Below are 14449 nucleotides of genomic sequence, written 5' to 3' on the forward strand. Positions count from 1 at the left end.
GGACGACTGCATTAGAAACAGCGATGAATCTAGGTGGTACGTAACAGATGGCAGCTGAGCGGTTGTGGACAGCCATCGTTTCGGGTTCGCCGTTGGAACAAATGTAACCGAGAGGGAGAATAATAGAGACAAGTGTGCGTATCGTGCAAAAAGCCTTGAAATCCTACGTGTGTCATTTTTTAAGTTGGCAAGAGGCCAGCGCCGTATATACTTAATGATGTGATTTATATGCAGCCGTCTTGCTGTCTGATAACCTTAATGACATACAAGTGTAAACCGCGTGCGCCAAAACAGATCTGGGAATTTCTGATGAAGATGTCAGATATTATAAATGTGACTCGTATGTGCAGTTGTAATAGTCATGTAGTGTATCCTTCATGCTGAAGCACAATTTACATTTTATAAATCAGATGATAGTTTATTGACTTTAAACTGATTTCAGACTGTTTATCTCTTCACATGAGAATGGCAAAATAATTCAAATCGGTAGGGTTAAGTTTTTGTAGCCTGGTATTTTGAATGGAAAAATTGTGAGGGGTTAGTTTTTTTACTCTAGTTTAGAAAGGTTGCCAGTGTTAGTTGATACTGTGTATGCTGATGAATCCCCTTTTTAAGGGTTACTGTAGAGGTTTATGAAGAGGGATTTCTGGTTGTAAACTGGTGAAGGAGAGAAGTGGCTCACTTTGGCTCTTATCTCTCCATACCCCATATTGATGCATCTATCCATATTGATGCATCTTCACAGGTCCTGTAGTAACTATAGTATTAGTGCTTAACTTGCTTCCCAAGTGAGGGCTGGGTTTCATTTTATATGTATATATGGCATCCACAATAGGGAAACCTCAAAGTAACAAATATGTAAATTGGCAGAGAGCCTCAGCATAGGCTTTCCTAGTTCTGGTTTGTTGTTGCAATTTATGAGTAACTTCATGGAGATGTCAGTCTGGCATCTTTCATTGTGAAAGGCTGGGATCTTATTTGGTATGAGAAGGAAAGATCAGACCAGGTTTCCCCCCAGGAAACTCTACCAAAGACTTCCCTGGAAACTGCTAACAATTAAGATGTTTGCCATTTACTGTATTTCTATGCAAGGAAAAACAGCAGGATCATGTAACCAGGGAGAGAAAAAATGAGGAAAGGGGAAACAAAGAGCTTGGAGAGGCTCTGCAACATAGAAAACTGGATATGGATTTGGGAGTTGGGACTTCCTGACTTGTAATCCCGATTCGGTTCTTTATTTGACCATGGGCAAGTCACTAAAATCACCTCTCTGCTATAGCTACATATATTGGTTATACTGGGGTGCTCAACTCCAGGCCTGCAGGCCAGATACAGCTCCTGGAGCCAAGCCATATGATCTACTGGGTTCCCTGTGTATCACCAGAAAGTTGGTGGCAGGGGAACGGTGACAGTGTTAATTGCCATTTCCCTGCTGCTAATTTTTTAGACCTGCAGGGAGCCCCACTGGCTGCACAGGGTGGCCCATGTGAGGTCTGTGCAGGGACCCAAAACTCAGTCCCACCATGATAGGATGGGGTCTGCGTGGGGCCTGATCCCAGCATGTGGGATTGGGCGAGGGCAGCATAGGGCCTGATTCTGGTGCATGGGACCCAGTCTGACCTACAGAGCGCCCCCTTGCTACTTATCTGGCTCATGGGACCAAAAGGTTGAGCACCACTGGGCTATACAAATGGTGTTAATGCATGCTTCCTTGCATACAGGGATGCCATGAGTATCGCTCTGCATAATGCTTAGGATTTATAAACTCTCCTCCCCCCACTTTGAGTGAATGGGAAGGAATGGCAGATAATCCTCCTTGCTGAATTGGTTGTTTCAATGAGCTTTTCTCAAAAGGAGCAGTTTGGACAGCTGTCCTAAGTGGTATGCAGTAAATACTTCAGTTATGTTTCTTTGCACAATGCTATAGCATTACCTTGTGGCTGTCAGCTTGCCTATACAATCTTCTTTGTGGTAAACATACATGAATAACCAAAGGCCGGCCATCTGGTTGAACTAGAGGTTTTACAGAATTTGCTCTCTACCTCTGGGTTCTTAGAAAAGCGCTGGGAAATTCATCCTTGTTTGTGATGGCTCTTTGTTTTTCATTACTGTTTTGAACAGGGTTAATGTAGGTCACTTCAAGTGATAAGTACATGTTTATCTTCAAGGAAGCAGTGCTTTCTAAAGTGTTGATTTTTGATTGAAAGGGGTTTCCTGGGGATCTTCACTGTCCGTCGCAGTCCTGCTTTTATTGACAGAGTGATGCACTCCTGCTGTCCACATCATTCCTACTAACTCATTTTAAGGTATGTGAGTTACTGCTAATAGAATTTTCTGAAGTGGACCATGGTGAAAAATAAAAGGCTGTCTGCTTGAAAGAACAGAAATAAAGAGCCAGATGGCAGAAGTGAAATGGCACGGTTTTAGATCAATTTGTTTTTTCTTGTGTGTGGATTTGAGTCCTATGGAAGGATGATAACAATTTGCCCAATATGAATGTTTTGCTTGGCTGTTAAAATGGCTGTGATTTTGGCTCTCTGAAGTTATTCCACATCAATGCAAGTGATGCATCAGTATTGGTAATATGTTTATAATCTTGGAAAGTACAATACCAGTATTTTGCCTAGTTATTAGTTAAGTGTTCCTGTAGTCTGCTGTTTCTTGCTCTTTGCATCAGAGGAAAAAAATCTTTCTTATGTATAAGAGGGGCTAAGAACTTCTTACAGTGAGTCTTTCTTACAGCTTATGGGAAAAATTGGCTGTCATGGAGGAGTGGGATTAATCAGTAGCTGCAGAACTTGCCAGTGCTGTGTTGCCTCTATTGAGCAACAGAGACTTGAGCTACTTTAAGCAAAATAAGCAGGGGTGTGTCTTCAGAGACCCTAGCAGCCAGGAGTAATGAAGATTTTCCTCTGCAAAGAAAATGACCAGGTTAGTCCAAACAGCTGTATGGCAGCAAAGCAGAGCCTACTAGAGGTCTCTCTCTTTCACTTCTCCCTATCCCCACCTCCCAGGAGGTCTGGCAACATCAAGATCCAGTTGAGTGGAGAGAATGCATCACTGCCTGGACTTAGCATCATGAGCCCCAATTACCTAGAGTCTCATTGCCCAACACCAGGCCGTGTAATAATGGAAGTTAGGACCTGAAGAACTGGTTAATTAGGACATTCGGCTCACCTCCTCCTTTTCTCCACCCCTTCTAACTATGTTTGTGCCTGTAGTCTAACCAGTCTCAAGTGGACTTCCTTAACAACTGACAGGGTTGTAACCTTGGATGTTGGGGCCACCCACTGACTTCTAACAGCGTGAGGTCAGGGGAGATCTAGTAGCTGGATTTTGCAGTGCTGAGGTGCTTGCCCTGTTCTAACCCACTTCTTGCAATTCTCTGGCTCAGACCCTTACTGCAGAGAGACAGGCCTAGAAACAAGGGGACCGGGGTGACCTTCCTCTCAAAACAGGGGTGGGCAAAATGCAGCTGCCAGGCCAGTCTATCCAGCCTGCAAGGCCCCTAAAAAAATTTAGAAAATTAATATTAATCTGCCCAGGGCTGCCTCTCATGTGGCCCTCGATGGCTTGCCGAAACTCAGTAAGCGGCCTTCTGCCCAAAATAATTGCACCCCCCACCCCCCATCTCAAAGGGAAAGCGGGACATATTATTCCAAGAGAGGTGGAATTTGTTGTGTTTTGGGGGCGGGGTTGCCTTTAACAATTCTTCAGCATTTGTTGCTTCTACCTGCTGCCCCTGACACTGTCTCTTTTTTTCCTGTTACGTCAGCAGGCCCCGGGGGAAAAGACCACAAGGCTTTGGGTTCAAGTAAACAAAGCTGGATGCTGTAGGGGCACACCTTTGTTCCAGAAAACAGCCTCTACAGAACCAGTGATCCTGGACAAAAACTGAGGCCTACAGGCTTGGAAAGGAGGGGGCCAGGAGCAGGATAAATCCAGTCTGTTGGGGCTGTTGTGAATTGTACACTATTTTTCTGGGAAGAGGTCCAGTTACCAGACTGAGCCACAGACTGTTAAGGAGGAAGTGGGGGACAAGGCTAATTGCCCTAGAATCCTTCATTCTTTTTCAGAGGGGCAGAAGAAGTGCTGCCGCCTCACCCTTGTGCAAAAAAAAGCTGTCTGATCAACCAGCAGCTCCAGAAGATGGATGAATTTGATCATTGCTTGCTCCCTTCCCTTAAGTATGAGTCTATTGAGTTTTTTAAATACTGTTAGTAAGCACCTGCAGCTTAACTTTTTTTTCCTAACCAAAGACAATTTTTTTTTCCTAATCCAGCCAAATGGGAACTGAAGGAGCAAAATGCGTAAAACAGTAGTGTGAATTTGCAGTGGGCTACATCCTTTGCAGGTGTAAGTTCATGACTATGGACAGTTTGACCCATTGCATGTTTTTAGGTATATTCACTAGGTGGAGAGTGGGAGTTAATCAGTCCTTTGACTTTGTTTGCCCCCCCTCGTAGCCAGCTCTTGACACTAATGCTCTGTGAATGAATTCAGTTTTATATCTGGCTAGAACCGCTGTGCAGATATGATTAGAGAGCAGAGAGGTAAGGTTGGCTTCCAAAGCTTTCTAGAAAAATGGCACCTGGGAACGTCTAATAAACCAGTGATAAAAAATTTAAAGTGTATGTATTACGCTTACAGCTAAATAAGTAAATAGTTTACCCTTTTTTTTTTTTTCATCTTGTCATTTTTGGTGTGTTGCCACTTTTGGACCAGGCAGCCATTAACAAATTGTCTCCAGTTTCAGGGCGTGGATATCTCTTATTCTGAGTTGTCAACCTTTTATGTTGGAAGTAAAGGTTGCAGTATCAAATTAAACGAAGTAATCCTAGCAGTACTTTAGAACGAACTATATCTTCTCATCATTGAATAATCCATATGCAAAAACTTTAAGTTGCAACAAAACAAACAATACCACAATGTTAACAGTAGAGTATTAATAGGTCAGTGGTGCTCTTCAGGGTAATTCAGAACACTTGTCCCTTTAATCTAGATGGGATTTCTAGCTATGTTAATTGCTACATAGATTGCAGCACGCGATACTCAAATGTAAGCTTTAAAAGAGCCCAGTAAATTAACATGAGTTTTCTTTTTGAAAATACAGACCTGTTTCAGGATTTCGCCGGAAAAGCCCCATTAAAGCACTTCATCTGTGCCAAGTTTAAAGTACACCATTTTGGGGTTGGCATTTTTTTGTTTTTTAACATCTGTAAGCAGCCCTTATGGCAGACTTGGGCTCTTCCCAGCTAGTTCCCTCACCCCCACTGCAAGGCAATAAGTACTGCAATAAATAAGTAACATTTTAAATGAGGTACTACTCGATTTGCAGAAGTTAGAGGTACCTTGAGTCTTAACAATGTTAAGAGCCATTGCTCTACATCTGTTGTAACAACAGTATAAGTTGGCTGCTAGCATAACTCCTGAAAAGAACCCCAGCAAGTCTAAAGAAGGTAGTTAATAACTACTGCATAAGATTTTCAGTCCTTGATCTCTCAGCTTTGTATCCCAGTGAGGGTCCTGGTTACTACCAGATTATGGCTGTTGTGAGTGTTTGAAACTACCCTGTCATCTCGCAAGCAAATTCTGGACCAGCAAGAGTTGGCAGATCCTTTCCTGCCATACTATTGGATTTGTGACGTAGAGAGAAGTCCTCATATTCACTAACAAACCGTTCAGCTTTTTGAGTTTGCTTTTCAGCCAGAATGCTTTCCTATGATGCCCTTAGTTGGGTATTTTTGGTAGGCAACTCTTTCATGGGTTACTCCTGTTGTAAGAACCTATAATAAAACAATAGATGGGCAAGACTGTTCCCACCAAAAAAAAAAAGGGCGGGGAAAAACACTAAAGTCCAGCTACCTGGTTATTTGCAGTTTGGGTATCTTGTGATCTCAGAAAAGCTGTTTTTCAGAGGTAATAATATAACAGCTTTTTCTGAGGAAATGGACATCTGTGGAAGTTATTTAAAAAAAAAAACCCTAAAAAACTTCAACTTCCCTGTGATGTATAAATATTAAAAATGTTTACACAGGTAAACTCTTGTAGCCAATCAGGATTTTTTCATATTTTAGATCTCTTGTAGAGATGCATTTGCATTGTTTTAATTAAATCACTCGTGTTTAAGCATCAAGAAGAAATGCCACTTGTTGTTTGACAGTGGTGTTAGGGAAAAATATGTCCGTCCTCTAATTCAGAGTTGAAGCAGCACCTGGTCAAAAGAAATCATTTTTGCACTTGGTGATAGAGGTACTGAAGAGCTGACTGACCTTTGAGCTCAGTGAAGAAAATGTGTGCTCGGTTCTTTAAAAAATGTGTTACTGGCCTACTTTCTGCATGAAAAGGTGAATTGCTTTCAACAAATGCAAACTGTATATAAAGCTGTTAGTGCACCACTCTGTGCCAAGAGGCTGGTGGGGGGGCTTACAGGTTCTTTCTTTCTTGCCCACTTTAAGTAAAACAACTTGGGTAAGTTAGGGGGTTACGCTTCTAACTGCTCTTTAACCCCAGCCTTGGAATCACTAAGCTGACCTTAGCCTAGGAGTGTGATGACTGTTGATAGGAATGGGTTAAGTCAGTGGGGATATGGCAAAATACTTTTACAGTTCATCTGGAAAACTGAGGCTGGTTAAGCTTGTTTCAGTTCTTTTGCAATGCACCTGGTGCTATAGGAGCTGCCTGTCGGGGAACTTCCCCTTGGCTTCCTTGCCTCCGTGCTGCTAGGTGTGCACTTGGGATGATGCATGGCTGTAATCCCTGCATCCCTCCCCCTGAAGAATGTGAGGAGGAAGATAGCAACAACACCAGTTTGGCCTTGCCTCTCTTTACTGGTACCTGGTTGTGCAGCCAGAAGCTGCACAAGCTTGCTTTTTACTGCAGTTGTTTGCTATTGCTGATCTGTCTATTAGGAACAGCTATAAGGTAAGGCATCAGCCTGATGAACCTTGCTTAGGTGCTGGTAAAAAGAGCATGGGGAGGATTGAGAGGCACTGGGCTAGCGGTTGAACTTAGTTGGGTGGCAGAACTGGCGGATGTTCTGGGCAGTAGAGATTTGGGAGTCCTTGATTCAGGGAATATCACATGTACTGCTGACTGAGGTGGAAAAGTTTTTGAGGAAGCCAGTTGCTAAAACTTTGGCTGTACATTAGCATATGGAGCTCTTATACAATTGAAAATGAACGTTGGCTGTGTGTGTTAGTTCAGCACTGAAATAGAAAACCTTAATTTGCCCTAATTCAGACTAGTAGCGGTAGTAGTATTTGAAGTTTTCCAAGACAGCCTCACATCTTTAGACTAGCTTACCCTTCCAGGAGTCTAGTGCTATTGAAAGGATTTTCTATATTAGTCATTCTGTTTTCAGCCTGAAACCTGTATTCCTCCAAATATAAATATCCAGATTTGTATTTCGACACCAGCACCATAAGACTTAAGGGCAGCTGAAACAAGTTAATTGACCCAATATCAGTTTCTTCCATTGTGAAATGTAATTAGTTGATCTTATTTTTCTTTTACTTCAGTGCGAGCTATTACAAGGGAATTATGTGCAGAAAGGACTTGCCAAAATAGTACAAAGTAACTTCAAGTTTGTCTTCATTCCTCAGTGCCTGAGAAACAGAAATTTGTTTCCTCCTCCTACAGTTTAGATAAGAGAAAATTGATGCCAGAAGTTACCTGAAGGTAGTAATTGAGATCCATTTCAGATAATCATAAAAAAAAAAAAAAATTTACAGAAACATACAAATAAACAAAATCAAAATATGGGTTTTTCTGGACAAATAAAACTTTCAGGCCTTTGCAAAACAGACCTGACTTCTAGTATTTCAAACCTGAAGAAAAATAAGAAGCACAATGTTCTTTGTTGATGAGTTTTTAAATAATCCAATTAGCTTTCATTACATGGGTCAAATGCCTTAGTTTAATTATTTGTTATCAGAATCATTTACAGTGAATTCCTACCACTAACGAGCATTGGTTATCAGGTCTTTAAAAGGTAATCTCCATGTCATGGCCTTTAAGTGGGGAAACAAGCACATCATGGTCTGATGACGTGCTAAAAGCCCTTCTGGCCATTTCTAAATTGATTCAGTTTAAACTCCACTCAGAAGCATGAAGTTAAAATGCTTTTCCCAAATGTCATTTTTCTGACTTGCTCTCTTGACAGCTATATTTCTCTTGGACTGGTAAACAGAGGCCACGTAGGAATTTATTTGCTTACTGGTAATGATTACGATCCTTTTGTGGACCCAACCTCAGAAGCCCTCTGTACAGTGACAGCAACGGGTTCATAACATGAGGGGGTTTGCTAAATCATCATTTATTTGAATTGCCGGAACAAAAATTAACCTTGCCTGATCCTACAGAGTCCTCCCTCTACAAAAAAAGTAAGCAAAAGTTTCATATTTAGTTTTCAGTTGATTGATGTATGTCCTAAATCTTTGACTAACAGTAAAATCTAGTGGGACATAGCTGCATTAATTTGAAGTCAGGAAAAAAGTAGCATATATTTGCACCTTAGACTAGACTAAATCAGAGATGCGTGAACTTTCATAAGGAATGGCTTGCATCAGTGCCACAAAAGAACTGCAGGAAGCAGAGCTTTGAAATACAGCCCTGTTTGTCTTAGACAGTGACCAAACATCATTTAAAGTCTGCAGCCAATGTGGTCCCAAACCTTTTTATTGCCTTATGTTCCTCAAGCCTAGTTAACAGAAAATTAAGTCTCCAGGGAAACCGTAGCTGTATACCCCCAAAACCAACAGACAGTTGCGTTTTATAGGTGTACATTAACAAAGTTTTTATTAAGCTTAAGTAAAATAGAGTCCACCGTGCTGTGGTATATCTTCACTTGCAATTGTCTTGCACCAGTGTAACAAACAATTTGCCCTCTTATACCCATTCCCTCTTCAGAATGTGCCAGTGTTCCAAAGATTCTTGGGAAGACTCCTGTCTCCTAAAACAAAGGAGTAAGACCTCTGGTTGGGTCATACTGTGGCACACATGGGCATAAATACTGTCAAAGGAGCACCCTTTAAGCACAGGTATGGAGGCTAGAAAAAAACTGTAGGATTCCAGGTTGTCTCCTAGACTTCATATTGAACTCATTCACTTGATAAGTACTAGCAAAGTGTTTCTAAATTGTTAAGCCCTCTAAACTCAATGTAGAGTCTGAATGGTGGATAGGTTCCTATTATAGTAACTAGTCTCAGAGATTATGGCTCTGAGTTGTCTGGAGAAATTCACCAGAGTCTACAGGAATTTACAGTCATAATGGAAGCCAGGATGAGTCCATCCAACACGTGTAGAAATGAGCCATGTAATGAGCCACTTAGCAGTTAAGCCAGAATCGTTCTGATCCAAATTCTTCAGCAACCTCTAACAGCTGGTTCTTTAAATTGGTCTTATCAGCAGTGAATCTTGCTTTTCCCTAATGTAAAACTTTATTTACTGAGTTATTCGTTAAATCCACATGGTCTTTAGATCCAGGAGCTTATGTTCCCTTTTTTCCACTCCTGCCATGTGTGAAGAACATTTATGCTTCAACTAATAATGAAATAATTTAAAAAAATATATTTTTCCTGTCCATTCAGAGACTTGCAGACATAAAACACCTTTGCTTGACCACATCATTTAAAAACAGATATCCAGTGGTGGAATTCTTCCTAGTATTTTCTGGAGTGTAGCTGACAGTTAATTTTGCTAACTAGTAGTAAGGTATCAGTTTGGCTACAGATGACTCATAACTTTGAAACTGTTGTAAGAGCTGAATTGTTCCTGCTGGAAAATATATTGGTATACAGGTGTTTTGTGTAGTGTTAATATCATGCCAGGGAACTTGTAATTAATCTCTATCTGAAATCTTGATGGGCTGTTAGAGGAATTGCATGTTAATTAGAAATGTTCTCATGTCTCTACACCACATCTAACCATTTTGTTATGCCTGCTTGTGCTCATTTATTATACTTTGCAAGATCTTCCATTGTACGTGTGCCTTCGAGCAGCAGGCGTTGCAGCGAGTGTTGCATAGTCTGAGGCTCTGCTGCAGTTGCAGGTGGTTGAACTAGTGATGTGGCCCCACTTCTTCATTAGTTCCTTGGAACGTCCAACTCCGGCGTGTAGGTAGTTGAGACATTGCCACCTTTACCATGCATGGTTCATCATCCCCTGGTGGTAAGGACTGGGCCACTAGAATGTCCATTTTTTTTGCTGTCAGGTATTTTTTTTTCAGCCTCTTGTTCCACATCTGTAGTTGTCTCCTTGTGTGTGACATCAAGAGCTTGGGTGCTGGTGAGAAAGCTCCTGTGTGACTTCAGTCATTAGTATACCGAATGGGGATGGTCGTACAGCAGATGTCTTGCATCTTCAGTTTGTCTCGATTGTTCTGTCCTGGAAATAATTCTTATTGGGGTCCTAACTCTTGTTTTCTTTTTTCTGTCCCCCCCCCATCCCCCCTCAGGTCTCGATTATCTTAGATTTAAGATTTCCATGGCATGAAAATCTGCAGATCATCTGGAGGACCAGACCTGGTTGTTTACAGTGACTGTTCTTTCAAAATGGTCGGAAAACTCAAACAGAACTTGTTACTGGCGTGTCTGGTGATCAGCTCGGTAACAGTGTTCTACCTGGGGCAACATGCTATGGAGTGCCACCACAGAATAGAAGAACGCAGCCAGCCTGTAAGGATGGAAAGCGTGAGAACCACTATGAGAACTGGTTCTGATTTAAATACAAATAAAACCTTTGCTTACAACAAAGATATGCCTTTAATATTTATTGGAGGGGTGCCTCGCAGTGGCACTACGTTGATGCGTGCCATGCTAGATGCTCACCCGGATATCCGCTGTGGGGAAGAAACCAGGGTAATCCCACGAATCCTGGCGGTTAAGCAGATGTGGGCTAGATCAAGCAAAGAGAAAATCCGACTGGATGAAGCTGGAGTCACAGATGAAGTTCTGGACTCGGCTATGCAAGCCTTTTTATTGGAAATCATCGTGAAGCATGGAGAGCCTGCACCTTATCTGTGTAACAAGGATCCTTTTGCTCTAAAGTCCTTAACTTATCTTGCCAGAATTTTCCCCAATGCCAAGTTTCTTCTAATGGTACGGGATGGTCGTGCTTCAGTGCATTCTATGATATCTAGAAAAGTCACCATAGCTGGGTTTGACCTCAACAGCTACAGGGACTGCTTAACTAAGTGGAATCGCGCTATAGAGACAATGTATAACCAGTGCATGGAGGTTGGTTTTGAAAGATGCATGCTGGTACATTATGAGCAACTTGTATTGCATCCTGAAAGGTGGATGAGAACTCTCTTAAAGTTTCTGCACATCCCATGGAACCAAGCAGTACTGCATCATGAGGAAATGATTGGGAAAGCAGGTGGCGTGTCTCTCTCTAAGTAAGTATGAGTAGATCTGTAGAGCGTTTCAAGAAATGCACTTAGTTGTTTAGAGGCGAATTGCACCTTGATGGCTGTAGGCACAAGTTGCACTTTCTATAAAGTGACTTACTGCAAGTTTTACTCTGTATTAAAGAAAGGACATGACCAGCTCTCTGCCAGACTAGCTGTGTGCACTTGCAGCTCCTGGCTGGTGGGTCTTCATTGAGCAAACTGTTATCCTGGGATGAAACCGAGTAGAAAAACCGGCAAATGACTGAGGCACTGGATATTTATCCCTCAAAAAGTGAGGAGGGACTTTACACAGATGTAAAGCTGTGTCATGCATCTGCTTTACCTTTTTTTCTTCTTTCTTCTTTCTTTTTTTTTTTTTTTTCCCCAACTAAAGGAAACGAGTCCCTTTATTCCATAGGAGAGGTGGTGTTGTAGGTCCTTACATGATACCAATTGTAATTGCAGGCTTTAGAAACATAAGTACTGACAAAAAGCAGCCTTATTCTGCTGCTGTCTGCTTCTCACTACAGCCATGTTAATGTTTTTTTATCTCTAAAACAAGCTTAAGACTCAGCATTACCTTCCATTGATAACTTGGGAGGCTTTCCTGTTGTTGGAACAGAATTCCTGTAGACTTCTTAAAATTCAGTCAGATAGATGTTGGACCAGGACTAGGGCTCCTAAGCACTAAAAATACAAATAAAGCAGAGGCGAGTTTGCAATAATCCACTATTATAAGGATAGAGTGACAACACGTCAGTAATATTTGCACAAATACTGACAGCAGTGCCTTTTTTGGATTGGTTTTTTCCCCCAGTTGTTTCAAGCAGATTAATACACTAAATTATACTCAGTGGAGAAGATAAATGTTAAACCTAAAGAATAGTGTAAACCAACAAGCAAAAAATCTGTTTTGCTTATACTGATTAATGCTTCAGAACTATAAATCTAACTGATTAGATAGAATATGTGAGTAGATGTTAAAAATTGAAAGCCAGTGATAACTAGCTATAAAAGTGCTCAGCTGGCTAAGCTAGTATTTACCTACAGAGCAATTATATTTATTTATTTATTAAGACTTAAATACAGATACATGTGGTTGATAGAGAAGACCAGTGAAGTATCAGCCTACTGCTATAGAAACTATTACCTTTATCAAATCAAGGGAAAACATAATGGCATGGAACATTTCCTTCTGAGCTACAATATGTTTGGATTATATTAAGAGTCATTAATAATATTGGGGTAGTTCCTAAAAGAGATTGGACTCTATTGAGCTGTATGTTTATACAAACATACTAAATGAGGGACACTGCCCTAAAGAAGCGTGCATCCTAAATCTCTGGACAAAGCTGCTAAATGTGCACAGAACCTTTTTTTTCAAAATAATATAAAAAGAAAAGCTGTGTTGATCCATCTGGCATCTGGGAGGTGGGAACAGAGGGGTTTTGGGGGGACTAGACTCCTGAAGATGGCTAACTTAACACCATTGCTTGCAGTTGTGGTTTGGAGTGACTGGTTTGTGAATGTGGATGTCCTTTTTGCAAATTCCTCCAGGATTCAGTCAATGAAGGAAACCACTGCTGCCAAAAATAAGGTAGAGAACTCTCCCAGCACAACACAGCTCATGATGGGAAGCGGGGATTGAGAGAGGAGGGTTTTCTTTTTTTCCTTTTTTTTTTCTTGTGATACTAGACTACTATGTAATGCTTATATTGGAATATGTGGAAGCAACTGGATCTTTTAGGTCAATGACTCCATCTGATATTACTATAATATATCTTTCTGAGTCGACAGGAACTTGTATGAGTCTCACAGCCTTGCAGGCCCTTTAAAATGCTGGCTTTTCTTGGCTGCCAGCTGTGCAGCTACAGCCTTCAGAATATAGACTCTGTCAGCAGTTTCTAACCAATTAATCCTTCAGTAAAGGCAGTTGTGTTTTCTGATGCAACACAGTTGAGCTTTTAAATCAGGAACTCCTAAAAATGTAGCAGTAATTGCAACAGTGTTGTGCTTAGGAGTTTAAGTTACTCTGACACTTCAATTGTGTAGTTTTCTTAAGTATTCATTTTGCCATTTAAACCCCCCCCCCCCAAAACAAACTTTAAAACAGCAAAACCTTAATGTTCCACATCCTAGCTACCTATGAGATGTGAGTAATATCTAGTATTACTGAGACATCTCCCCTTCCCCTTCATAGCAGAGTGTTTGTGGGTGGTGCTATGAGGTTTCTTTTTTCCTACAGAAATGTGGCACTGTTGGTTTATTTGCCATGCTTATTGACCATGTTGGGACAGTTAATGTAGGCAGCCACTAGCAAAATAGTACTAATCTACAACTTCCAGGGTACTGTTTTTGTGGTGCTTAGATTCCTGGATGCAGAATGACCTTATCTAGTCTACATAGTTCTAGATGATCTGTGGTGGATTAATGGGAGGGTGAAAGAGGGACAGGCCTTAAATTTCAAAGTAGAAAAAAATTACTGTTAAACATTTTTTAAAAACATGAAACTTTTCTTGTTGTGCAGCTATTTCATGTCTAACATGCAGCGACTACATTTTCTCATAGCAGTAAAGGGGTTGTTTAGAGAGAATGTGTTTAGTATTCTAAGATTTGGGCCTAACATTTGAAAAATCAATTTCACTTCACTTTCATCAAGGACTATGTGTCTGTTGGGTAGGATGTTACCTTTTTATTAGTCTCACAGGGCGTCTATATACATGCTCCAGGGTGAAGGATGGGGCACTTTAATCGGAGCAGCTGAGGGAGCTCATTTAACAATCTTTAGTCAAAGTGTCCCCGCTGCCAATTTGAAATGCGGAGACACTGAATACACGACATGGAGGCTGCTGGAGCATGCTTATTGGCATCAATTAATTATTTTACTTCAATTATTTAATTCTATCTATAAAGTGCAATTTATAGATTTAATTAATTAACATTAGTTAATAGATGAATCAAGCCTGCTCTGATGTGTGCCGATTAGCACATGTCAGAGCAGAGGTCCATCATGTGTAGAGATGCCCTTAATCTTTAACCATCTTTTAAATGAAACCA

General features: G+C 41.0%; 1 protein-coding gene across 2 annotated transcripts in view; it reads left to right on the plus strand.

The window, feature by feature from the left end:
• The first annotated feature begins 2217 nt into the window (after nt 1-2217).
• Nucleotides 2218-14449, plus strand: part of TPST1 (tyrosylprotein sulfotransferase 1) — a 47404-nt gene continuing 35172 nt past the window's right edge. The window contains exons 1-2 of one of the 2 annotated variants that reach the window (XM_019545514.1): nt 2218-2306; nt 10457-11398. In XM_019545514.1, the coding sequence (XP_019401059.1) occupies nt 10491-11398 (908 nt within the window). In that variant the 5' untranslated portion in view covers nt 2218-2306; nt 10457-10490. The remainder of the gene's footprint in view (nt 2307-10456; nt 11399-14449) is intronic. The other variant, XM_019545515.1, reaches the window with a different exon arrangement.

Source organism: Crocodylus porosus, unplaced genomic scaffold, assembly GCF_001723895.1.
Source record: "Crocodylus porosus isolate Cpor-Errol unplaced genomic scaffold, CroPor_comp1, whole genome shotgun sequence".
Lineage (NCBI taxonomy): Eukaryota > Metazoa > Chordata > Crocodylia > Crocodylidae > Crocodylus > Crocodylus porosus.